The sequence below is a fragment of the Alosa pseudoharengus genome, unplaced genomic scaffold (genome assembly GCF_046254945.1).
Source record: "Alosa pseudoharengus isolate Yale_2024_CS ecotype anadromous, Long Island Sound unplaced genomic scaffold, YU_APseudo_1.1 YU_APseudo_1.1_scf_4, whole genome shotgun sequence".
In the NCBI taxonomy this organism is placed as follows: domain Eukaryota; kingdom Metazoa; phylum Chordata; class Actinopteri; order Clupeiformes; family Clupeidae; genus Alosa; species Alosa pseudoharengus.
The window spans coordinates 35,371,393-35,396,187 of record NW_027468774.1 but is presented as its reverse complement, the minus strand read 5'-3'; the positions used below and the strand labels follow the sequence as shown (position 1 = coordinate 35,396,187).

Genomic DNA, 24,795 nt, shown 5'->3' with positions numbered 1-24,795 from the left:
CAAACATTCTCACTCTGCTCAGGGCGGAGCCAAACAGGCTTGTGGGTATTGAAGTTCTCACTGAGAATGTGACACTGTGAAGACTCCAGAGTGTAGTAGATGTACAGAGCTCAGTTCAGGCTATTCAGGAATCTGGCTCACGGATGGAAAGAGTCGATCCAAAGGAGGAATGATCAGATCTTAACCCAGTTCACCACAGAAAGCAATACAAAAAACTAGGACACCTGCAGGTATATTAAGTCTGCTGTCCAGTACTCATATCTCAGAAAGTCTTTGTGTATTTATTCTAGTTCTTTCAGTCTTGCATAGGTTTTACCTCAATACATGTGAACCACTGTCATCCGAGAGAACTTGTCACTTGTCACTCCTCAAGTCACCTCTGATAATCTCTCATGGTTGGGCATCATCGGTCAGAACGCACATACACACAGGCACCTTACGGCACACACATGGTCCACATACAAAACTTGTAGAAACAACTGAGGAGGTCAAAACTCAGAGTAAATACACTAAATACTGCTGTATGTTTCATCCCCCCTCAACAGATTATGCTTGATTGTTGACTAGCCATTTGTGTGTTTTTGCCTCGTCATGTTTTGGTTGTGAATAGGCCTGGCTCAGGTTAACTGGGGGTTAAGGGGGTCCTAAAGAGACTGAGCTCAGTGTTAATCATCACTCACCACCTCTGCACCTTATGTTTGGTCCACCCGGTGGCTGTGCCATCTCCATGCTTGTTTCACATGAGATCAGTGTCATCGTGAGAGTCTACAGTCTACTCAGCAACAGGCCGTTTTCCACGGCATGTTCTTATATCGAAAATGTGCACCACAGCTTTGTGTCGTCAGAATCTGGGCCTTTCTCAGAAGAAAGGCCGTCAGTAAAAGCACCAGTGTCCAGTCTTTCACCGAAGGTCAGACTGAATCATCGATAGGCTGCTTATTGGCACCACTCGACAGCCTTGCTGTCTCAATAGACATGAAATGCAAGTACGTATGTTTCACACCCAGATGTCACTGCCTCACAGGAGTTGCTCATCAGGTGAAAACACACTAGCTCTTTTATCTGCTTAGCAGTATTTTCTGTTATTGGACTTTTGACTACATTAAAGCAAGGCTGCTAAATTTTAAGCTTGACAGTCTTGTGTTGAATATAGAAATGGGTTTAACTTTCTAGCCATGGAGATGGAATCTGTGATGTAATTGTAAAGTGGAAAAACAGCTGTAAAAACTGTTGCAGAAATCACACAAGCGGATTGACTCTATCCCATTATCAAGTAGATGCAGAACTTAACAGCTTGCTAATGCTGCAAATGGAACAAGTGGTTCAAAGTACAACATGTTTGGTAACTCATTCCAGTAATGTTGGAAATCTTGTCTTCCTTCATAAGTTGCTCATGACTTAATTCAGGAGAGCCCTGCAGATAGAGCAGCTCTCCGAATGGAATGGAACTAGAATAAACCTGTTTGAGTGTCCACACCTGATTCCCCGTTTCCCTAACTGTTCTCCCCGCCGCCCCCCCCCCCCACTCATGCTCCCATTTCATGACACAGGGACTCTTCCTGCTGTAAGGTGAATGAGTTCAGCCTGTCTGGCACATCTACTGTAGCTGTCTTCTGTCTAGTGAGGGATTCTCCACTAATAAACATGTCTGGAACTCCATCGTCTCTGTGTCCTTCATTTTTAGGTGGAAAAAGAAAAATTTTAAGGCATAATACACCATTATTTCTTGCAATGGCGACTTGTTCCTACCTGTATCTTCACAGAAGACGAATTCCCACATCAAAGCTCGATCACAGACCATTCCTCAGTCTGATCGCTTTAGGAGTTGCGGGGTACTTCACAGATTGACACATTTTGAAAAACCTCTCCTGAGTAACTTGTACCACTGCTAACGAACACGATAACCGATACAAATAGTACACAGAGAGAAAGGTCTTGTTAATAAAAACACTTTATTTATTTTCCCCTTCTTCCCCCCCGCCCATTTTGATTTGTATTGTTCTAGAATGCCATTCTGCCTTATTCCCCATGGATTCCGTCCCTGACTGTGACACCCGCCATTTAACTCCAGTGTATCTGCGCGGCCTCTGTATTTACTCCAAACCTTTCTAAAACTACATGGCAAAAAAAAAACACACACACAGACAAAATAATGTACGAGTTTACAGACCTACAGATATAAGAAATATAAATATATGTGGTAGAGTCATGTAGTGTAGCTCTGGAGTGCTGAAGTAGGACAAGTCACAGGGAGCACTTCACATGCGCCAGCCAAAGCCTTAGAGCAAACCAGGACCATCAGCAGTGAGTAAAGGGAGCATCCACGAGCACATGAGCAAAAGAATGGAACTGCTCTGAGTGACCCCTAACAAGGTCAATCAAGTGGTCATATTAAAGCCGCCTCTGGATCCTCTCTCCAAACCTATACGCTGGCTATATGGTATATGAACACATCAATACGTACTACATATACAAAATAAATACATTAGGCGCCAAAACAAATCACTACATCCTCAGACAACTGATCATACAAGACTATAATTCACTTCAGTACAGAAGTCTGACAGCCAAACTATGCACAGAACACATAAGGCTACTTTTCTTACCACCAGACAGCAGGGTCCAGTTAGACTCCATTAGTGGGGCTCTAGCTTTAAACCTATGCTTGCAGCGGGCAATTTAACTAAGCAAGTGCTCATTTTGGAGTAGCCGATCACTGACGGACTCGCATACAATAAACACACATACTTAGACATGATAAAAACAAAAACATACAAGATAAGATCCTAGAGCCCTGTGCTCTCTGTTGCTCAAGTCATTGGATTGTGGCTTTACTCTGAGGCTGTGCATGTGAGTACCTGATGAATGCTGGACTTCGACAATGAACCTGAGTCTGTTGTTTTCCCTGTTTTAAGTCACGCAAAGCTGACCCTTAAAAACCTGATGACCCTATAGATCATAATCCCATACATAAATAAAAAATAATGATAAAAAAAAAACAGATTTTGTGTTTGAGACGTCACCTCACGAAGACGGACGTTGCTAGCAGGAGTCGACGCGTTGGGAGGATGATGTAGTGGTCACTGACAAGCGAGTGGCAGACCGCACTGCAGCATAGGGTTGAAAAACGACCTCAGACTTCTGTGACAGAACCGAGATGTTGGGATGAAATGTGGGTGGAAGAAAAATGGGAATAACCGAGTGCATAAAACCGCCCCTTAAATATTTTCTAGGGGACATATTAGCAATGCTGATCATTGATCTGATCACAATGCTGCATTTTACATACAGAGGCAACTCAAATGACTCAACTGTAACCAAATGACAAAATAATCCAGCAGACAGAAAGAATGTTATGCCAACTCACTAACCCAGCCAAATGACCATTTACCAAACTAGCGGTCATCTGTTCTGGCGCAATCCCTACAAGTCGCATCCACAAAAAAAAAAAGAAAAAAGGACAAGCACAACCGGAACTAAACTTACAGTGGTGACTTCAGCGGGGACAGACCAGTGGTAATAGTGATGAGGATTTGAAACAGCACATGATGCATGATGTGATGTCCATCCACTCCCTCCCACCCTCCCTCTCAGCTCCCTGCCCTCATGTTGATTATGTGCTCATAGGAAATGAATTGGGGGGGGGGGGGGGTGGTCGAGCAGCTCACTTTCACCATAGGGAAAACGGTGATGGCCCTTCTTCAAGTGAACAGTGTCTCTCAGAATCCCTTTCCAATATTGCATGGTGGTTTTTTTTATCTTTGTTTTGTATAATTTTCCTTCATTTTCCCAATATAATAGCCCAGCCCGGCCCGGCCAAGCCCATCCCTCGAGCTTTATCCAGACTTGGCTCCCACGAGCTTCATGAGTCCGTCGCTGCTCATGGATTTGGGGCGCTCCAGGGGGAAGCCCAGCGCTCGGCTCCAGATGAGCTGGGCCAGCACGCCCAGCGCCCGGGACACGCCGAACAGCACCGTGTAGTAGTTCATCTCCGTCATGCCGTAGTACTGCAGGAGACAGCAGAGCAGAGGCATTAGAGCAACCATTAGTGTAATCACGCTACGCTACCACGCTAGCATAGTGGCTAAGGAGATGGGCTAGCATGCAGAAGCCAGAAGCCCCCCCCCCGAGACCGGCCCTTATAATAATTGATATTTGTAAGTCACTTTAGATATCTTAAAAAGTTCACTCAATCGCACAGTAAGTGAGAGTGGCCACACACAAGGCCTTATCAACGACGTTCTCTTTTAGTGGACTGACCTGCAGCAGGACACCGCTGTGTGCGTCCACGTTGGGCCAGGGGTTCTTGGCCTTGCCCTGTTCCAGCAGCACGTTGGGAACAATCTTGTAGAGCTGTGCCACCAGCTTGAACATGGGGTCATTGGGCAGGTGCTTCAGGGCAAACTCACGCTGACACGTGTAGCGTGGGTCGGTCTTCCTCAAAACAGCGTGACCGTAACCTGGTACCACCTAAGGCACAAGTCAAAGTATGTCAAAGGGAGGTGAGACAATCAGAGAATAAGACAGTTCTGGTTTGAGAGAAAAAAGCTAAACATCACAATACTGAAGAGTACTCTAAATCTCAATGAGCAGGATTTCTGCACCACTTACAAGAAATCGTCCATTCTTGTATTATACAATCTTGAGCAAAATGCTGTACTGACATGATGGGTGAGGATTGAGTTTGCTGACTCACCCTGCCAGACTTGAGCGTGTTCCAGATGTAGTCCCTCATCTTCTCGTCCGACACTTCTCCACCCATCTCCTTCTGCAGCGCCGTCAGCCACACCAGCACCTCCTGCAGCAGAGGCAGCCGTGAGCTTCACACCACCATTTCCAGCTCATCGCACTCACACACACACGCACGCAAAAACGCGCACACACACACGCGTGCGCGCAGACACACATGCGCACACACACACACACACACACACACACACACACACTCCCCCCCCCCATACAGTTTCCCTCTACCCATGGCTCACTCATGCATAACTGCAACAGTTGACATCTTTCAGCAAAACCAGTTCCAAAATCAGAAATGCTGTGGCCGCCCACAGACTAACCTGATTGGCCAGTCCATGTAGGGGCCCGGCAAGGCCATTCATGGCGGCGCTGAAGGACAGATAGGGGTCGGAGAGGGCACTGCCCACCAAATGGCTGGTATGGGCACTCACATTACCTCCCTCGTGGTCACTATATCAGAGAAACACACGAGAGGAAAAAAAAAAAAAAAATAAAAAAAAAGTAAAAAGAGGTTTCCAAAACCACCTTGAACTCAAAGTGCCTACCTACTAGCCTACCTCCTCTGTTAGCACTAATAACAACCGGAGCTGCTTAACCTATCCTGACTATCCCACTTCTTCCCTTTACTTAACTTCGCTTTAACGGTCATTCTATTACATGCGAGTAGCACTTATTGCGGCACTAATACGCCGTAGCCACACTGTATTTAGATTATCGCTCACTTTTTGTAAGTCGCATGGGACAAAAGCACCAGCTAAATGAGTAAGTGTAAATGTGAAAGCAGAAATGCCCCACAAGAGGTCAGAATGGTGGGCGCGTGACTGACCTGTGGATGGTGAGGTAGAGGCGCATGAGCTCGGTGAACTGGGCATCGGTGTAGCCCAGCATGTTGGTGAAGTTGTGGGACCAGTCCAGGTTGGAGTCGATGGCGCCGATGCTGCTGCCCTCGCGGTACAGGTTGCGGTAGATCTTGGCCGCCACACAGGGGAGCTTGGCGATCAAGTCCATGGAGTCTTCATAGACAAACTGCAATGAGGAGATGGAACACATGGAGACATCTTGGATGACAACAGTTAAGAATGGAACCACAGAGGACATGATCAGAACAGCACTGCAAGGCTATTAAGACTTGAGAAAACAGATAGGGACATAGATCCTAAGCCAATGAGCCCAATAACCAAGTGTGGTGCACAAAAGTCTAGACATGGGTAGGTTACGTGATGATGCGTGACTGACTGTAACTGACCTCCCAGTACTTGGCCTTGTTGACTCCTTCCGCGTAGGCTCTGGCGAAGCTGCTCTCGCTGTTGAGTGCTGTGATGGCGGCGCTGAACTGGGACATGGGGTGCAGGTTGGTGGGAAAGTTGTCCAGCATGGTGACCACATGGGAGGGCAGAGCCGCGCGCTTCGCCCACTCCTTCGACAGCCAGCTGACCTGCGTCAAATCAACACCAGGCACCAGAATGAGCTCAATTCACTGGAGGAGGGGCTATAGTGGTGAGACAGTATGACTTGCTAAGGTTGGAGCTCACCTGCTCTTCGTTGGGCACCTGTCCAGTGACCAGCAGCCAGAAGAGGCCCTCGGGCAGAGGCTCCTGTCCGCCGGCAGCTTTGGGAAGCAGCTCCTGGCATTCCGGGATGCTGTAGCCACGGAAACGGATGCCCTGGCAGGGTATGAGAGGAGAGTCAGGGGGTGTGACTGCACTCAGGCAGCTCACCTACTTCTGAGTCATAAAACAAGCACAGGCAGTTTTTAAGCTTTTATAAGAACTGATGCTGTTAAAAGCTAAAACACTAGCCTGGCTAACACCAAACACCTTCTCAAGTCTTAATTGATTGATAGTACAGAAAACAAATCTTTTTTGTAAACATGCTGTTGTTTACTCAAAGGCAAATAAAATTTACAGTATGTCCATATAGCTCAACACGGACGCCATCAGCACAGCCATTGGCTGTGTTCAACTGAACTCTTCTGCCTTATCATAAGAAGCCCACCCCATGCCAAATTAGCGGCTGTGATTGATTGATCTCTGGGTAAATGGTGATTCAGAAATCGGCTTCCGTGAGAAGGTCTCCAGACGGACGTGCAGAGCATATTTGAATTTGAACAGGTTTGTTTAGGTTCACTGTATATCAAATTCTTCAAGGTTGCATGATCAATACCACCAAGTGCACACGGTCCAAACACATAGTGTACACATGTGGGTGTTGCTTAAACGATGCTCACCTCATCTGGGTCCAACACAGATGTTTCATACACCAGCCCCTTCATACCTCTCATCCCGCCATACATCTGCCACATAGAAGACACATATGAGAGAAGATAAGTAAGAGTCAGGAAGCTGCATAGAATAAGACTCCTGTATGTTGTGTACCACAAATGGTCAGAGTGAGAACGAGCAGATAGAGTTGTTGCTACGGCTGCAGATGTAAATAAGATGGCAAGGACCTTTGATACATGGGGCAACTTTTTAAGCAATGTTACTGGGCAAAAACATGACCAGTTCCATTTATTTTGATCGGATGATCGTGACGATTTGCCTACTGATGATTTAAAGTTCTCCATAAAATAAATTGTTGCCCAATATCAATGGGAACATGCCAGAACCACAATAATGAGGAACACTGCCCAGAAACATTGCTCAAACAATGTCCCAATGTTTCAACATTTTTAAATGTACTTTGCACTGAAACACTAGCAGGTATGAAAGAGTAGTATTAGTGCTCTCTGTGCACATGGTATTTTAATATTATACTCCTCATCACACAGGACATGAAACATACATAGTAATTACCATACATATACAGACTCCAATGCAATGATTTGTTAATGAGAAGGCAATCTCTCACCATATCCACAGTGATCTGGCCGATGTTAGTTTTGCCATGTTGTTGCTTGAAGTTCTTGATTCGTGTTTGTTCTTTGGGAATGAGGTCTACAAGAACATCTTTAAGGTTCTGCAACACAAACAGAAGCAGAAAGAATTCCGTGAACATGTATCGGTCTCAGGTTGACTTCAGACTCCCGAGTAGTTTTCGTGAACAGTGCACCTCACAAGCTTCACATTCTTAACCAAACTCGCTCAAGCAAGCAAGCAGGGATTTCACAGTGAAATTCAACCATTTAATTAATTTCCACACTGGTGGCCCCAAGCGTATGCTTTGGGCAGGCCCTGGACATTGAACAGAGAATCCAGTGGTACTTACTGTTGATGCGCTGGCATGTCTGGCTGCAACAAGGACAGATGCATTCTAGAACCACAACAGCACAGAAATTCACATTAATTTTCTGTCATGACAATAACTGTTCCATAATTAGAAAAAAATAAATATAAGATCCTTTTGGACACATAAATGTAGGGTCTTCTGATGCAAACAAAAAAACATCAATGTTCACACAAGTTCCAATTAAAGACCTCATTAATAATATTGGTTCCTTTTAAGATTATGATGCACCACACAACAACCATTTGCTGGACAATTCATCAACTGATTTGGAAGTTATCCTGAGATAAATGTGCCTTACAAGCCTAGTGGTTCCATACGTCATAAAAGCTCTGCTAAGACAGAAACACTGAGAGTGAACTTTCAAAATTAAATGCATGAGACATATTAAACAGAGGATAGAGTCCTGCTAAGTTAGGCACCACTACTAAGTGCCACCATGATAGACGTCGGCTTACATGGTTCTGTCTGTCCCCAGAGTCCACATGCCTTGTCACTCTTTATGAAACCCTACTCAACTAGGTCCAAATTTGCTACATATGTACCTCCTCTCCTGTCATCTTCCAGTAGGCTAGATCTAGGCCACATAAAGCCTATGGTCGGGTTTCAGATTCAGCCCTAATATACTAGAGAAATAACGGTGAAGCTGAGTGGGTTTGAAGGTAGGAGGCAAATATCTGTCAGGTCCTGAACAACACTACTATCAAAGCTTGGTTAAGAGTTAGTGAAAATTCTTATTAGGCTTAGGTACCAAATCACAAAGCTCCGCTAGATGGGTACTGGCACAGATGCTGGTAAGCCACACCCTTACTCACTGATCAATAACAGAATATGAAGTCAATTTGAACCATTAACCACATAATGTACAGCCAGAGAAACAACATCAACAAAGAAAAGACTGGGTAATACTTGTTAAAACCCCGGTGAGACTGGCACTACAAATGACCAATTTATCAGATTCTAGGCCTTCTAACATGTCCTTGACAAATCTCTTACTCGCTATTCTTTCACTGTAAGTAAATCTCCAAAACTCCAATAATCAAATAAGGAAAGAAAACATTTATTGCTGCAGCTGAATTTGGGCCAGCATGCCACATCTAGGCTATAACGCTGAGGAAGTCTACATATCATAGGCAATATGACACAGGCTTTTGAATATCTCATTCTACGTCAGATTACTTTAGAATGTACGATACTTAAACTACTGCGTGACAGATGGCGACATACATTTTTTTTCTCATTTTGGGACCATGGAACTTACACGCACAGAATAAGGCCATAAAAAGGGTTGCCAAAATTGAGCACCGAAGGTCACTGCAATCACAGCTCTAGAAAATTCAACACTAGTTCTACCCCAAGTTTGCCTTTAGTAATTCAGCCGGTCTATTGACCGCTCAATTCACATTCTTTGCTAAAAAACCTTGATGAAAAAAAAATCTAATCTTGGAAGTCAAAGCTGGCTAGCTAGCACATAGTACTTTACTTGCACCAAGGCCAATGCTTACATAACACTAAGGATAAGTCAGTGAGCATATCGAGTTTGAGACAGGCTAGTAACGTTACTGCTAACGTAACCTACGTTAACCTACATTCAAGAAGTTAACGTTAGCCAACTCGTTCATAGCATGACCATCCACTGGTTTACTACTGGTAACTTACGAATGCTAACGTTATAGATGAGTGGTCAAGTTTGTAAATACTGCCTAAGCACATGACAATTTACTTGAAGTAATTAAACTAATATTCTCCAGCAAGGACATTTCCAGGCAGGACAAGCAACTAACGTTAACAACTTGCGTGGTCTTCAGAAGTTCCTAGCTATCATGATAGCAAGCTACTGACACTCTCCTTTTTGACTCAGTTCGAGAAAAATACTACGCTTAAAATGGACCCGTGATACCTGAAACAACAAGCTGCATATCCCAAACCATTATCTTTGCTCATATCATGACTTAACGCGTACAATTCTCTAAGCAGTCTGCTAAATTACTTGTCAGATGAACTTTGCTAGGAGCTAACTGTTAACTTAAGCTAGAAAACGTAGATAGCCAGCTAAGTTTGCTAAGGTTAGCTAACGTTAGATAGCAGCTGTAACAGAATAAACTCAAGCCAGCAGTAATGTCATCTTACCGTTGAATTAAAGAGCCTAGGCGCTAGCCTGCTGATTGACAGAACGGACATGATGTGGATGTAGGAATAATTTAATTTACTGTATGATTCTAAAAAGCCGATGCCTGATGCACCGTAAAAGTGAAGGTGCCCCTGTGTGGACTGAGAGACTGGTGAAGGTTGAAAAAACATAAGAGGGCCTCGGAAGGCCGGAGTGGGTGTGACGAGAACTCTCATGTCAATGACGCACAGCAATATTAGTGGTCAGAGAAGTTCATGTAATAAAGCGATTGGATAGATTTCTGAGTTGACGACATTGATTGGTTAACATATCATTAATTTAACTAGATGCACCGAAAAGCGGTAGAATTTCTTACTTTAATCTCAGAAATGATTATTTCTGACTTTGTTTCTCGAATTTTTTTACTTTTATCTCAAATATGTTTAGAAATTCTGGCTTTAATCTCATATTTATGACTTTATTTGTCACACATTTGTGACTTTAATCTAAAAAGAGATTTTTTCTCACAATTGTCAAAAATATTTTCTCTTCATGTGGCCCTAATGCACTTCCGTAGTCTCCTACTTCATCCCCTTGCAACTTTTGTGTATATGTTCATGTGTGCGTTTGCTTTTGTGTATATGTGTTCTTTCTTTGTGTGGGTGTGTGTGTGTGTGTGTGCCTGCTTTACCACTGTGTGAGTTTTTTATGTGTGTTTGTGTGTGCGCATGTTTGTGTGTGTGTGTGTGTGGGGGGGGGGGGGGGGGTAATTCTGTGTGTGTGTGTTCGCCTGTGAGTGTGTGTCTCGGGGTAATGGTGTGTGTGTGTTTGTGTGTGTGTGTGTGTGTGTGTGTGTGTGTGTGTGTGTGCCTGCTTTACTACTGTGTGAGTTTTTATGTGTGTTTGTGTGTGCGCGTATTTGGGTGTGGGTGTGTTTGTGCGTGCATGCATGTAGTACGTGTTTGTGTTTATGTGTGTGTGCTTGTGTGTCTTAGACACGTCTGGTGTAGAATTGTAGCAACATGGTAGCAGGTACTGGCGTGAGGCCGACAACACAGAGCGGTCAGTGTGAGCTGTAGGCTCCTGTTGTCCACATTGAGCACATTGACATTTGACATTAGAGACTGAGACCAGACGCGATGCACATACTGGACACCAGTCATCCATGTGAAGCTAAAAGCACAGAGCAGGCTACCAATGCCGGTTATACATGTGGGCAAAGGTATCGCACAAAACACAGCTTGCACTTACACAGATATGTTCAATACTCTTCCAGGATGCTGCAACACAACCATTAAGTGTTGGAGGTATGTCTGATGCCTTGTATAAGTATAAGTAGGGATAAATAGTGTAAATTGGAGGGGCAGCCGTGGCCTACTGGTTAGCGCTTCTGACTTGCAACCGGAGAGTTGCCGGTTTGAACCCTGACCAGTAGGAACGGCTGAAGTGCCCTTGAGCAAAGCACCTAACCCCTCACTGCTCCCTGAGCGCCACTGTTGTAGCAGGCAGCTCACTGCGCCGGGATTAGTGTGTGTGCTTCACCTCACTGTGTGTTTCACTAATTCACAGATTGGGATGCAGAGACCAAATTTCCCTCACGGGATTAAAAGAGTATTTATACTTACTTATAAGTATATACTCTTTTTATCCTGTGAGGGAAATTTGGTCTATGCATTTATCCCAATCCGTGAATTAGCTGAAGTGATAACCTCCACAAGCCAGTGTGAAAGTTTACTTACAGTGCATGGCCCTCTTTTTGAGCCTCAAAGCAGACCGACAGTTCTCACCTGGAATAAAGTATGTAGCCCCAGCTGCTCCTGTGGGACGCTTGGGCTTGGGCCATGGGGTCAACACTTTAGGTTGGTCGAAAGGATTTAGATGCTATAGCACAAAATCCCACAGGGGGGCACACAGACTCCTGCTGGCATTCTTTGATGTCTGTCTATGCAGGAACTGGGTGGATGGCGTATTTCATTATTTACTGTCACTGTAAAGGCGCTGTCGTGGGTAAAATTCTTGTGAAATGAAGGGGAGGGTGAATGAATTGTTGTGTGTAGCCTTTTTCATTCCTTTGAACCTGGAGTTTGTGCATGTTTGTCAAGTACTGAGGTGAGTATAGCAAGGTGTGGGGGTGTGCACACAGGCACGCGATTGCGCGCACACACACACGCACGCACACACGCACGCACGCACGCACGCACACACACACACACACACACACACACACACACACACACATATGGCCGTGGTGGAGCAATTATACTATACCTATCAACCAGTCAAGTTGCAAATACAGTATGTGTTGCTTAACACACACTCCCAATCAGTAAAAGTTCAAAGGTTATGTCTATGACACTTCGTCCAGAGTTCAATACACTGTTCAATAAAGCAGGCCTAGAAAGATCACACACACACACACACACACACACACACACACACACACACACACACACACTACTTGTAATGTGAAACCTAATCTGTACTAAACATAGCCTATAGCTATATTGCACGGCACATATTTTACGAAACCTGCACAGGGAAGATCAACGCGTCAACTGTCCATTGAGGTATTTCTGGTTGACCCATGACAGCGCCGTGAGTGGAGAAAAAAGGGTGTGGATAAGGAATCAGTAGAGCATGCGCATGACTCAGACACACCATTGACAGAAAGTGGCAGAGCGAAGAGAGGAAGAGGACTTGTTTGACAAGTTCTTTCTCAACACGTTTTCAACCACAGTGAGTTTTCAATCAGATCAAACTTGAAGTAGAGGTAGTTGAGGCCAAGGGAAGAAATCCTACAGGAAGCAGAGAGACTTTGTAGTTATTAGTGATATGAAATGGTTTATTGTGCTTTTGCAGAGTTTTCTTAACTGTTGCTGTCTCTGCATGAAAACCAAATAAGTCAGACCTCTCAGAAGGCTTACCAGTTCTTGTTTAACAATAACTTTTTTTATATTTGATGCGTAGACCATGAGGAGTCCACTGTAGGTTGAAAACTTACCAACTATAATATGGTTTAATCCTCATTTAGGTGATGGCAGATGTTGAACGCCCTGAACTCTTTGAGTTCCATGGAGTCTCTATGACACACTATTTCACGGACAACTGGGAAAATGTTCAAAATTTTAAGGCTCTACCTGATGATATACTCATAGCCACTTATCCAAAAGCAGGTGTGTTTGTTTGTGTTTCAGCTGTGTGTGTGTACTATCTGTTCACTTCATTACAAACTTGTTTAATGCGTTTAACTTAAAGGAATCTGACAACTTTTGGGGAAATTAGCTTATTTACATCTAGCCTAAAGTTAGATAAGAGGGTACATACCCTTCTCTGTGCATGCAACATCCCAGTCTGACACCATTAGCATAGCTTAGCATAATTCGCTGGAGGTGGGTTGTTAGCGTATAGCTCCCTTTTAGGCTAGCTAGAGGCTAACTGGTGTAACCTACTTCCAGTGGATTGTACTAAGACTAATGGTGTCAGACTGGGTTATTGCTTGCATAGAGAAAATAAGGGTATGTATCCTCTTATCTAACTCTGGATTAAGTGAAACTAATGTTGCAAAGGTATTTTTTTTACTGTTTCTTTAACTTTCCAACCTAACCGATTTTCTGTTCTTCTCCTCTTAGGCACCACTTGGATGTCTTACATCCTGGACTTGCTTTACTTTAAGCAGAAAGATAAGGAGCGAGAGAAGTCTCTGCCGGTATTTGAACGAGTACCTTTCCTTGAGCTTGCCATGCCTAACTACTGCACAGGTCTGGCTGCATTTCACCCAGATCCCATGACATTGGGCTTTACCAACTGAGCTTTTACCACCTTTTCTTAAGCACACTGAGGGGACACAAATGCCAATTGGCAATTCTAATACTTCTTAGTAATAAACATTGATATGTGCAAAAAAAGAGAAGAAAAATAGGAAGTCATTAGTGTTGTTACATTTGTTATAATTAGCAGGGATGACCTGTAAATGTTTTGCTCCTACTTTTGTGCTGGTATTTAATTTTCCTTCTACACTCTAAAAACAGATTGGTTAAAAAAACGACTAATATCGTTGGTTAAGCATATATTAGTTAATTTAACAAACATATAGGTAATTATTAAACCAATACATTAGTTATTCATTAACCAACATCATTAGTTAAGCAAATATTGGTTAATTTAACTAAGACATAGGCTATCCATTAACCAATCTCATTTGTTCATGGATTTTTTTTCTCAACAACCAATTAAATTGGTCAGCACTCACTTTAAGAAAATGAAATAACTAATATTATTGTTTAACCAGCTATCTGTTAATTTAACCAAGAGTTATCGGTTTACATTGAATGTACCATATCCAGGGTTTCCGTGGGGTCTTTGAAGTCATTTAAAATATAAAATAGGCCTAGCCTATATTTGTGAAGCTTCAGGAGTTTTGTCTACACTTTACCTTTGTTAGGCTATATTGAAATTATTACAGAATTTTCTTGATTAGGGTAATGCCCCCTCTGTGAAAGTATAGGCCTATAGGTCCTGTGTACATGGCTGCCATTTCTGCATAGCAGGTTAAAGTGGATGATTTGACTGTTGATTCACATAGACTTATACATAGTTTTCTTAAAGGCGCTCAATGCCTTCAGCCCTTCCCCAGGGGGACCCTGCAGTTTGGACTGTGTCGTGCTCCCATCAAGCCCTTGACTGAAGCGGAGTGGTTCATAACCCAAATAGGCCTAGCCTATATTAAATAGCCTATATTAATTTAGGTCTTAAATTGGCAGATGCACCAGTGCGGTGCATTTTGTGCGGACCATGCCACTTGCTTGAATTGTGTCTTCTATTTGAGGGGAAGTGAACTTTTTTTCATGTGAAGTTGCAGCATGTATAGGCTAGTCCTAAAAAAGTGTAGGCTATACCCTACCCAGCGGGCTCCTTGATGTCAATTTGATGTCAAGAATTAGTCAAGGCTTTGACCACCATGTTGAGCATAATTTCATACTATTTTAGCTTTACAAGCTGGCTTGCTTGTGATTGTAAAGAGGTCCAACAGGGACATGTAGCCTAGTCACTATAAAACTTGGGTCAATATGATTAATGTTAAATCAGTCAAATTGACCTCTCCAGAATAAGTCCCGCCTCCGTAACTTCCGTATCCATCCAACTTCCGGGCGTGGATTGTCTATGAGAAATAACATGGCGTTTCGAAATATCATACCGGTAAAACATCTGTAGGTAGCGAAGTTGAAAAAGCTGGTGGGCAGATTGACCTACACACTTCTGCCATCTAGTTTCCACTGGATTTTTTGATTAAAAATCCAGTGGAAACTAGATGGCAGAAGTGTGTAGGTCAATCTGCCCAGCAGCTTTTTTTAATTTGTCACCTACAGAGTTTGACAGGTACGATCTTTCAAAACGCCATGTTATTTCCCATAGACAATCCACGCCCGGAAGTTGGATGGATACGGAAGTTAGGAGGCGGGATATATTCTGGAGAAGTCTATTGATCTGAAATTGACGTCACACCATAATATGAGAATCATAATAATCACAATAGTAGTAATAATAGCCCACTAGGCTAATGTTACTATTGTTTGTACACTTCTATCAATCTGTTTAGTAGCCATTTCAATGTAACAGTCTAAAATGGCAACAGTTAATCATTTTCACATAGGCTACGATTGTTTTTAACGTTCTTGATAAGCATGCACACACAGTAATTCCCATCCCCCACCTCTGATTGACATTTCAACTCCAGCCACCAGTGACTTCAACCATCACTTTTCTGTCATGCAGCTGACTGTAAGCCATAGACTGTATATATATACAGTCTATGGTGTAAGCTGTACAAACTCTGCCTGTCCTTATCATTCAAGGTAAGAATTACAGTACTTTTTATGTCAATTGAAAACGGGAATTTATTAGAAATATAGCTTTTATTGTTTTCATAATGGAATGTTAACCAAATATGTTAGAATTAGCTAGCAATTAGCTAGCGAGCTTACATCGCTAACGTTAGCGATGTTAGCTGTGAATGTTAGCTTTTCCAGTAACTAACTTCACCATTATGTGGAATATCTGGAATGATAGTTAATATCATATCTAGCAATAATTCTGTCTGAGATGTCGTTATGAATGTAGAGTTTTAGTTTGAATGAAATATCTGGCACAAGTAGGTTAGCTCTAGCTAACTTAGCTAGCTGCTACATTTAAAGTGTCTGTTACCATGAAGGCTAACATTACAGACACCAGACACAGATGAAAGTTGTTAACGTTACCTTGCTAACTTGGGGTGTGTGTGTGTGTGTGTGTGTGGGGGGGGGGGGGGTACTTGCTCTGAGGCGTGTGTTTATTTAACATGCATGTGAGTGTAGTAGTGCTTCAGTGATGGTCTTTTCATGTTCTGTGTGTTTTTCCATTTATTAATCTTAGTCTCCTTCTGTTCCCTCTGTTTACAGACTGTGTGTTATGAGGACTGCTTCCCTGAGAATGCTGAGTGCATTCTGGAATATTCCAAATGTGTGCCACCTCCATACGGACGCCGCAAGAGAGTTCACTCATCAGGTAGAGACACACACACACATGTACGTAGAATCGCATTAGGGCTGTAACGATATGCGATTTGAAACCGAAATCGCGATACTCATATCCACAAACTTGTGTCGTGGTGTGAAAAGGCAGAACCGCGACAAACCCTTTCTAGTGTTTCACACAGCGCTTTGCAGCTTATAAGCAACACACATCTCCCGCTTTACTTACTGGTAGCCTACCTTGTCCAAAAATACATAAATAAATCATAATTTCGCACCGCTCATTACTTTTATTGTAGACTATGCTTGCAACTTCCCCCTCTCCTTGCCCCGCTCTCTCTCAATGGACACGCGCGACTCAGCCTGCACAATCCAAATAAAGCATTCACAATCGTGAAAGCATGGATGCATACTGTAAAGACTAACTGACGACTAGGTAATTACTATTAAATTTATGCTCTGCTTAGCATCATTATGCTACACATATTGGTTTGAAACTCTTGCATTCAAGTTGACTGAGCATCCCAATACCAATGTTTCCCAAAAGTGCCTGTCCCAAGGAGAACAAGTATTACCTTGAAACTTAAACACACATGGGGAAACTGAACAGTCCAATCAGGAGACTATGATAAGCTAGCCAACTATGCTACTTTGTTTACAATATTTCCAGGCTTCAACCAGACAGCTGAATTAAAGAGGTAGAGTTGTAATAGAAATAGTAGGCCTAGGCTATAGGCTAATCTGCATAAAGTGTACTGTCATAAACAAATTTAGACAAATTTAGTATTCTCGCTTTTTATATCAGGATACATTTACAGATATCAGGATATATACAGATATGTTATATTATAGTATATTATATTATAATCCTCGGGTGTTCCAAGGTAGGCTATTGCACCCCCCCTTCAAAAAAAAAAAAAAGTTGAGGTTCGATCGAACTGTGGGTCAAAAATCGTAATGCAAACCGAATCGTGTGGTTGGTGTATCGTTACAGCCCTAAATCGCATATAACATTATAATATTTGAGGATGTATTTGTGTCTGTAACTGTGTTTAGTTTATCCCCTGTTTATGTGTCTGTTGCTATGTGTGCTCCATCAACTGTCTAGGTCAAAGTTGGTCTGTCCTGATGGCACTACCTATTACTTGATGATGTCTAGTAGCCATCGCTGCTGCCTTCAACGCGGTGTAAGTGTTTGTGTTTTGAATATATTTTTTTTCCATGGTGAGGGCTATGGGGTATGTTATTGTGCATGCTCTAATTTGTTTGACATATGTGCTATGTAATGCATTAAAGGTTGTATCAGCGATTTCAGGCCCAAAAAAGGCCCAAACATAAATTATCACATTCATCTAATCTTTCCTAATGATCCGCTAGCTGTCTGCCCCATAAGCAGGCCGTCAAAAAAACCGCGTCTCTGTAGGCAGCCTAGGCTCTGAGATCTGTACACAAAAACAATTGCTACCAACAAGGGTTGGCAAACTCTCAGGCAAAATAAAGTATTTCAACCAATAACCGACAACATGCGCGTTTAGAAGAGTTTTAATTGAAAGGGAGTGAGGGGGAGGGAGTAGCGAGCTAGCTATCGCTGATACAACCTTTAATACAGAAACTAATCATGATTATTGCAGCTACTTAAAATGGTCTTGAATTTTGCAATTTAGTCACGTTTACCATTGTGTTGGTGGTAATGTGAGCAGTGAATATCTGCCAAACTGATCATAATCATTATTTCAAAAATTGTACAGCAACTCAATTTATTGTACAGCATGCATAATTTGGTTTAATCCTATCTTTTATTGACAGAGTCCTCACAAATAAACTGATATCAAGAATTAACATAGATGGTGATGGTGGCAAGTGTGCCTTCAGAAGGTATTTATAATTTATTTTTGTACACCAGATTGACTTACCTTTCCTTTTTTTTTAATACTATGATTTTTATCTTAATCAACAATAACCAGATGTATGACAAATGGTGTTTTATTTTTTTTTAGGTGCCACCCAGCAGTCCCAGCCTGCTTTTGCAAGTCCGATGGGGGATGATCTATGTTAAGGTCCTGTAAGCAAGAAGGCAAGTGCTGCTGCAGGCAATGTTGCGATAAGGTATGATATCACACAGACATACTACTGCTCAGAAGTGTAGGGTCACTGTGAAATGTGACCCTGCAAGGCAAAACCAGTCGTTTTGGTAAAATTTACAAAATTAAGTTAATGTGCTCACATGAACGGCCACTGACTAAGCTTTCCAACGATATGTATATCAAGGGTATGGCAAAAAGTATCGCTAACATAACCGCATCCAAAGTTGGCATGGTTCTCCTGTCACAATACGCCAGAAAAAGAGAAAATCACCTTTTTAAGTAAATTGTCACGTGCGATAGTGTGAGGACACAGCAATTATTAGCCTTACGGTAGCGTGACTTTGAAGCGGATGACTGACTATGTCCAGTTTTATCAACCGAGTGAGTGTCTTTTTCTGCCCCCTAGTTAATACCTGGGACGGTCATACGGTGTCACTATAGAATAGAATCAATGTATTTTGGGGGAAGTAAGGGGAGAAGAAGTTCTGTGTACACAGATTGTGTAGGCTATAGGCCCACTTTTAAAATGTGCTACGTTAATGGAAAACTTTTCCTGGTCCGTAAAATGACGCCAGGATATTTCTAAAAGTTTGTGCTTTTGACCGTTAGTGCCCTGAAAGGCAAGTCTTTCACATTCATATTCGGTTACATCTGCCAAGAACGATAGAGAGCTTACACATTGAGTAACGAGTAGCCTAATGAGTAAATTTTAGCTCTACTGTAAAACCTTATAGCGGTGTGAACAAATGGAATGGCTGCTAACTGTGTTGAATCTTCACCTAAATAAAGTCAGGGTTTAACAGTCAAAACGTATGTTTATCCGTGAAATTTGTTCACAATATGAAAGTGTAGACTGTATACTGTAAAATTATGCGAAAACGTGAAATTCAACATTTTAACCCGTACGTTTGTTTGTCGTGGATTTTCTCAAAATAGCAATGTGCGCAAAGTGACTGGTTTCGCCTTGCAGGGTCACATATAAAGTTTGGGGTACACTTAGAAATGTCCGGTGCTTTTCTTTTGATGAAGAGGATATTTGTGACCCGGCAAGGCGAAACCAGTCGTCTTGCGCACTTTGCTATTTTGAGAAAATCCACGATAAACAGACGTACGGGTTAAAATGTTGAATTTCCCATTTTCACATAATTCGACAGTATACAGTCTACATTTTCATATTGTTAACAAATTTCACGGATGAACATACATTTACTGTTAAACCCTGACTTTATTTAGGTGAAGATTCAACACATTAGCTTATTCTCTTTGTCCACGCCGCTATAAGGTTTTACGGTATAGCTAAAATTTACTCATTACTCATTACTCAATGTGTGAGCTCTCTCCATCATTCTTGGCAGATGTAACCGAATATGAATGTGAAAGACTTGCCTTTCAGGGCACGAACGGTCAAAAGCACGAACTTTTAGAAATATCCTGGCGTCATTTTACATTAATTATATTATATAGTGACACCTTATGACCGTCTCAGGTATTAACTAGGGGGCAGAAAAAGACACTCACTCGGTTGATGAAACTGCACATAGTCAGTCATCCGCTTCAAAGTCACGCTACCGTAAGGCTAATACTAGCTGTGCCCTCACACTATTGCACGTGACAATTTACTTAAAAAGGTGATTTTCTCCTCTTCTGGCGTATCGTGACAGGAGAACCACGCCATCTTTGGATGCGGTTATCTTAGTGATACTTTTTGCAATACCATCGATATACATATCGTTGGAAAGCTTAGTTTATGATTGTTCATGTAAGCACAATAACTTAATTTTGTAAATTTTACTAAAGCGACTGGTTTCCCCTTGCAGGGTCACATATTCGTGGTGTGTATATAGTGCACATCTGCATTACTTCTAACTATCGCACCTGACTTCTACGCTGCTAGTGTGGGGTTGCTTTTATTTGTCACACAAGCTGAGTAGTTTGCATTAAAGGTGCTCTAAGCGATTTTGGGTAACGTCACTTCTGTTGACATTCAAAGGAAACAGAGAGCTAGCTCACCCCTCGCTCCCCCTCCCTCCAATGCAACTGAAACTCTCCTGAACGTGCATCTCATCCGTGGTTGGCTGGAACAATATGTTATGTTTTATGGTCCAGGCTGGACCAGGCTGTTTTTGTTGGCCGTGTTTGGAGCCTGGGCTGTCCAGAGACCGTGCTTTTTTTACAGTGTATTCAGGGGACAGGTAGCTAGTGGATGGTCAGGTGATATTTGTTTTATGTGACAAAAAATGTTTTCGCTTATAAACATCGCTTAGAGCACCTTAATTATATTCATGGACACGGTCAATTGTAATATATGCTTACTTTCTTTCATATTCATGTTTTGTTTTTTTGTTTTTTTCTGTCGCTCCAGCCTGCAACAGATATAGCCGGCCTTCTAAAATCCAAGAATGAGGAATGCCTGAAACAAGGAACAACTCGGCAGTGTATGTGACCGTGTTTACCTGTGTGTGTATGTGAGGGTATACGTGTGAGTATGTATGTGTGTGGGAGTGTATGAGTGGTGGGTGTGTGTGTGTGTGTACAACTTGTGCTTTGATTGTGCACCAATTTGCTCATGGTTATGTGTTAGCCTGTACACTTTTTGTTTTGTTTTAGGTGGGTGAATATTTATATACAGTATGTATGGGTGTGTGCTGTAATGTATGTGTTTGTGTGTAAATCCGTTGAGTTCATATCAGATGAGGGCAACACCATGCCAGTTTGATCATGGTTATGCGTTTAAATGTATGTGACTACACCTGTATGTATGCTTATGTATATTAGCCTGTATGCTTTTTGTTTCGTTTTAGGTGGGTGAATATGTGTATGGGTGGGTTGTTATGTTGCTGGTTGTCTTTAAACAGTAAACTTGTTTAAAATACCTTAAGTCATTGGTTATTTGTCAAGAAACTATTTAGTTATCAGTTAGTTGGTTAATACAGCATAGTTATATTGGTTAATTTTTCAACTGAGAAAAATTGGTTAAAAATGTAACCAATCTGCTTGACTAATATGTTAGTCGGACACATATTACACGATCTAATGGTTAAAACAACCTAGTTATATTGGTTAATTTGTCAACTAATGAAAATTGGTTGAAAATTCAACCAATCTACTTGACTAATATGTTAGTCGGACACATATTACACGATCTAATGGTTAAAACAACCTAGTTAGATTGGTTAATTTGTCAACTAATGAAAATTGGTTGAAAATTTAACCAATCTACTTGACTAATATGTTAGTCGGACACATATTACACGATCTAATGGTTAAAACAACCTAGTTAGATTGGTTAATTTGTCAACTAATGAAAATTGGTTGAAAATTTAACCAATCTACTTGACTAATATGTTAGTCGGACACATATTACACGATCTAATGGTTAAAACAACCTAGTTAGATTGGTTAATTTGTCAACTAATGAAAATTGGTTGAAAATTTAACCAATCTACTTGACTAATATGTTAGTCGGACACATATTACACGATCTAATGGTTAAAACAACCTAGTTAGATTGGTTAATTTGTCAACTAATGAAAATTGGTTAACATTTAACTAAGTCAGATTTGTCAATTTGACTAATAGTTAGTCGGACACTTAATACACAATCTCATTGGTTAGTACAACCTAGTGAGATAGGTTAATTTGTCAACTGACGAAAATTGGTTAAAAACTTAACTAAAGTCCAATTTGTCAATCTAACTAATTTGTTATTCGGACACATATTACACGATGACATTGGTTAAAATTGATTGATTTCATGGTTAATGCAACTAATCTGTTTTTAGAGTGTACAGTACACTCTCCTTTTCTTTGTTTTTTGTTTTATTTGACCTCTCCTCTCCTGAGCCAGCTGGGCAGATTATGTACTCTTTTGCACAAAGTTCTACTTAAAGGAAAATTCCGGTATTTAGCACTTTGAGTCTCTTTTCTGGTTTGTTTTGGATGAACTAGAGTGGTGGACACCGAAATTTTGACCATTGGTTTGGATTGGATTGAAAAGTCGAGACAGGACCAATCGTCAAAATTTCGGTGTCCACCACTCTATTTCATTCCAAACAAACCAGAAAAGGGACTCAAAGTGCTAAATACCGAATTTTCCTTTAATGTCTTTGTACAAAAAGGGTGATTTACTTGCCAGTGTCAACAATGTTCATCTGTTTTCAATATGTTATTAATGAACAAGTGCCAAAGTTGAAATGAAACTAACAAATACTTATTCTTCACGCACAGGCGTAGAGGCACTTGACACTCTTCCCACCCGTCCACGACTTATCAAGACTCATCTGCCTATTCAGTTTGTGCCAAAGAGCTTCTGGGAACAGAATTGCAGGGTAATGTTCAGTATTCACTCGTTCTGTCTTCCCCTCAAAGAGTAAGACTGACAAAAGATACTATTGCTCTCTCTACAGATGGTGTACGTGGCCCGTAATGCTAAAGACAACGCTGTCTCTTACTACCATTTTGATCGCATGAACATGGTGCAGCCGGAACCTAAGGACTGGAACAGTTTTCTGCAAAGGTTTATGGATGGAAAAAGTAATGATAACTTTAAATACATGAATGAATAAGGATAAAGAACGTTTGACTTGTACAATCCTACATGAAACTATCTCTGTTTCTCTCTTTCACACGAACACACACACACACACACACACACACACACACCCATTATGCTGTGTACCCTTCCAATTCCAACCAGTGGTTTTTGGCTCCTGGTTTGACCATGTGACTGGCTGGTGGAAGAAGAAGCAGACCTGCTCAAATATTCTTTACATGTTCTATGAAGATATGGTGGAGGTAAGCAGAAAAGAGTAGAGCAGAACAGTATCTGTGCTGCTGTAAAAGAGAAACAGCAGGTCACACACACTGTAGCGCTGTGTGTGTGTGTGTGTGTGTGTGTTTATGTGTGTGCTGAATGGCTGGCTGCACTGTCAGCAGGCTGTTGTGATGTGCCTAGTGCAGTCTACTAGCTAAGCAAGCCATTGCATGTAGAGATGCCTGCAATTTCCCCTCCTGTAGCTTCCACTCCTGGCCACCCCACACGGGGTTCAGGAAGTGATGTGTAAGCCTTCTGTGGTCAGTACATAGCCGCTCCCTCACCAACAATGCCTCCATGTGGCAGACCAGGGTAACTGCTGTTTTGCAGGTCCCTGCGGCTTGAACCAGTTGAAGGTCATAAAGAGCCTCTCGTGCCACTGGAACTCGGGTAGAGTGAATATGGTGGGAGTTAGGACTGCGTGCACACACCCTCATCTCTGTCCTTTCGCAAGCCCCTTGCTCCAAACTTAGTGTGTGTGCTGGGTGGTGGCTAATTAAGACTCGGACCTGAAGTATGTGTGTATATGTAACTGCATGAGTGTGTGTGTGGGGTCCTCATGTTGCATAACACCAGGGGCTGAAGCATGTCTGTATGTGTAATTGCATGAGTGTGTGTGTGTGTGTGTGTGTGTGTGTTTGTGTGTGTTCATTAGGACACGGGTCAAGAGCTTGAGCGCCTCTGCTCCTTCCTGGGTTTGTCCACTACAGCAGAGGAGAGAGAGAGCATCAGGGGAGGAGTACAGTTTGACGCCATGAAGGCAAACCCCATGGCCAACTACTCCACTGATCCTGTGATGAATCAGAAGATCTCTCCATTCATGCGCAAAGGTAAGAATTAATCCTAAACGTCTGTGGGTGATGATGGAAATTTGTAAGACAGAGTTTTGTAAGAGCAGTTGTTTTGTACGTGTTGAGAGTTTGTGTTTTGAGAACATGCAGTGAAAATTCCCTCTGGTCATTTGCAGGGAAAGTTGGTGACTGGAAGAACCAATTCACTGTGGCTCAAAATGAGACATTTGACGAAAACTACGAGAACAAGATGAGGAACAACACATTGAAGTTCCGTACACATATCTAGCAAGACTCAAAGTTAACTGTGAAATGACATGAACAAATGAAAACAGCATTTTATGTCTTATGATTATATTGTATACAGTAAAGAAAATCAATTGTCTTTCCATCCTCCAATAGACAAATATGAGATATGTTTAATTGGGCTATATCAGTAAATAATCTATCTAGATCTTGGTGGAAATAGATTTTGAAGATAATGACACACACAAACTATTTCAAACAAGCATTTTCTCCT

At 42.0% G+C, this 24,795-nt stretch overlaps 3 protein-coding genes and 1 long non-coding RNA gene across 4 annotated transcripts in view; 3 read left to right on the top strand and 1 right to left on the bottom strand.

Moving 5' to 3' along the window:
- The window catches only part of LOC143102462 (cyclin-dependent kinase 17-like), a 15,199-nt gene extending 13,552 nt beyond the window's left edge, over window positions 1–1,647 (top strand). The window contains exon 16 of the mRNA XM_076266047.1: window positions 1–1,647. This exon is cut by the window's left edge and continues 761 nt beyond it. The gene's annotated coding sequence lies outside the window, so the exon portion shown is untranslated.
- Window positions 1,648–1,935: 288 nt separating this feature from the next.
- LOC143102461 (citrate synthase, mitochondrial-like) lies at window positions 1,936–10,259 on the bottom strand. Its single transcript, XM_076266046.1, has 11 exons — window positions 10,102–10,259; window positions 7,954–7,998; window positions 7,597–7,704; window positions 6,974–7,039; window positions 6,279–6,410; window positions 5,993–6,181; window positions 5,573–5,772; window positions 5,067–5,196; window positions 4,697–4,798; window positions 4,261–4,470; window positions 1,936–4,007 (listed from the first exon to the last, which is right to left on the bottom strand). Exons 1-11 carry the CDS (start codon window positions 10,150–10,152, stop codon window positions 3,837–3,839), a joined length of 1,404 nt encoding a protein of 467 aa, XP_076122161.1. The 5' UTR covers window positions 10,153–10,259; the 3' UTR covers window positions 1,936–3,836.
- Window positions 10,260–12,672: 2,413 nt separating this feature from the next.
- Window positions 12,673–24,767, top strand: LOC143102459 (cytosolic sulfotransferase 2-like). The gene is made up of 8 exons (XM_076266045.1): window positions 12,673–12,817; window positions 13,113–13,254; window positions 13,711–13,839; window positions 22,899–22,999; window positions 23,078–23,204; window positions 23,368–23,465; window positions 24,140–24,314; window positions 24,452–24,767. The coding sequence occupies exons 2-8, from the start codon at window positions 13,116–13,118 to the stop codon at window positions 24,562–24,564; spliced, it is 882 nt and encodes a 293-aa protein (XP_076122160.1). The 5' UTR covers window positions 12,673–12,817; window positions 13,113–13,115; the 3' UTR covers window positions 24,565–24,767.
- LOC143102460 (uncharacterized) lies at window positions 16,411–21,599 on the top strand. Its single transcript, XR_012982591.1, has 5 exons — window positions 16,411–16,621; window positions 17,696–17,774; window positions 18,394–18,462; window positions 18,585–18,693; window positions 21,034–21,599. It is a non-coding gene; the product is annotated as an uncharacterized LOC143102460 (long non-coding RNA).
- Window positions 24,768–24,795: the final 28 nt, after the last annotated feature.

Excerpts from the sequence above, each read along its gene's own strand:
- LOC143102461 (XM_076266046.1), bottom strand. The coding sequence starts at position 10,152 with ATGTCCGTTCTGTCAATCAGCAGGCTAGCGCCTAGGCTCTTTAATTCA. Across the intron at positions 7,040-7,596 it reads GCCAGATCACTGTGGATATG|ATGTATGGCGGGATGAGAGG; the intron begins GTGAGAGATTGC and ends TCTATGTGGCAG. Across the intron at positions 4,008-4,260 it reads ACAGCGGTGTCCTGCTGCAG|TACTACGGCATGACGGAGAT; the intron begins GTCAGTCCACTA and ends TGTCTCCTGCAG.
- LOC143102459 (XM_076266045.1), top strand. The coding sequence starts at position 13,116 with ATGGCAGATGTTGAACGCCCTGAACTCTTTGAGTTCCATGGAGTCTCT. Across the intron at positions 13,840-22,898 it reads CATGCCTAACTACTGCACAG|GCGTAGAGGCACTTGACACT; the intron begins GTCTGGCTGCAT and ends CTTCACGCACAG. Across the intron at positions 23,000-23,077 it reads TCTGGGAACAGAATTGCAGG|ATGGTGTACGTGGCCCGTAA; the intron begins GTAATGTTCAGT and ends CTCTCTCTACAG.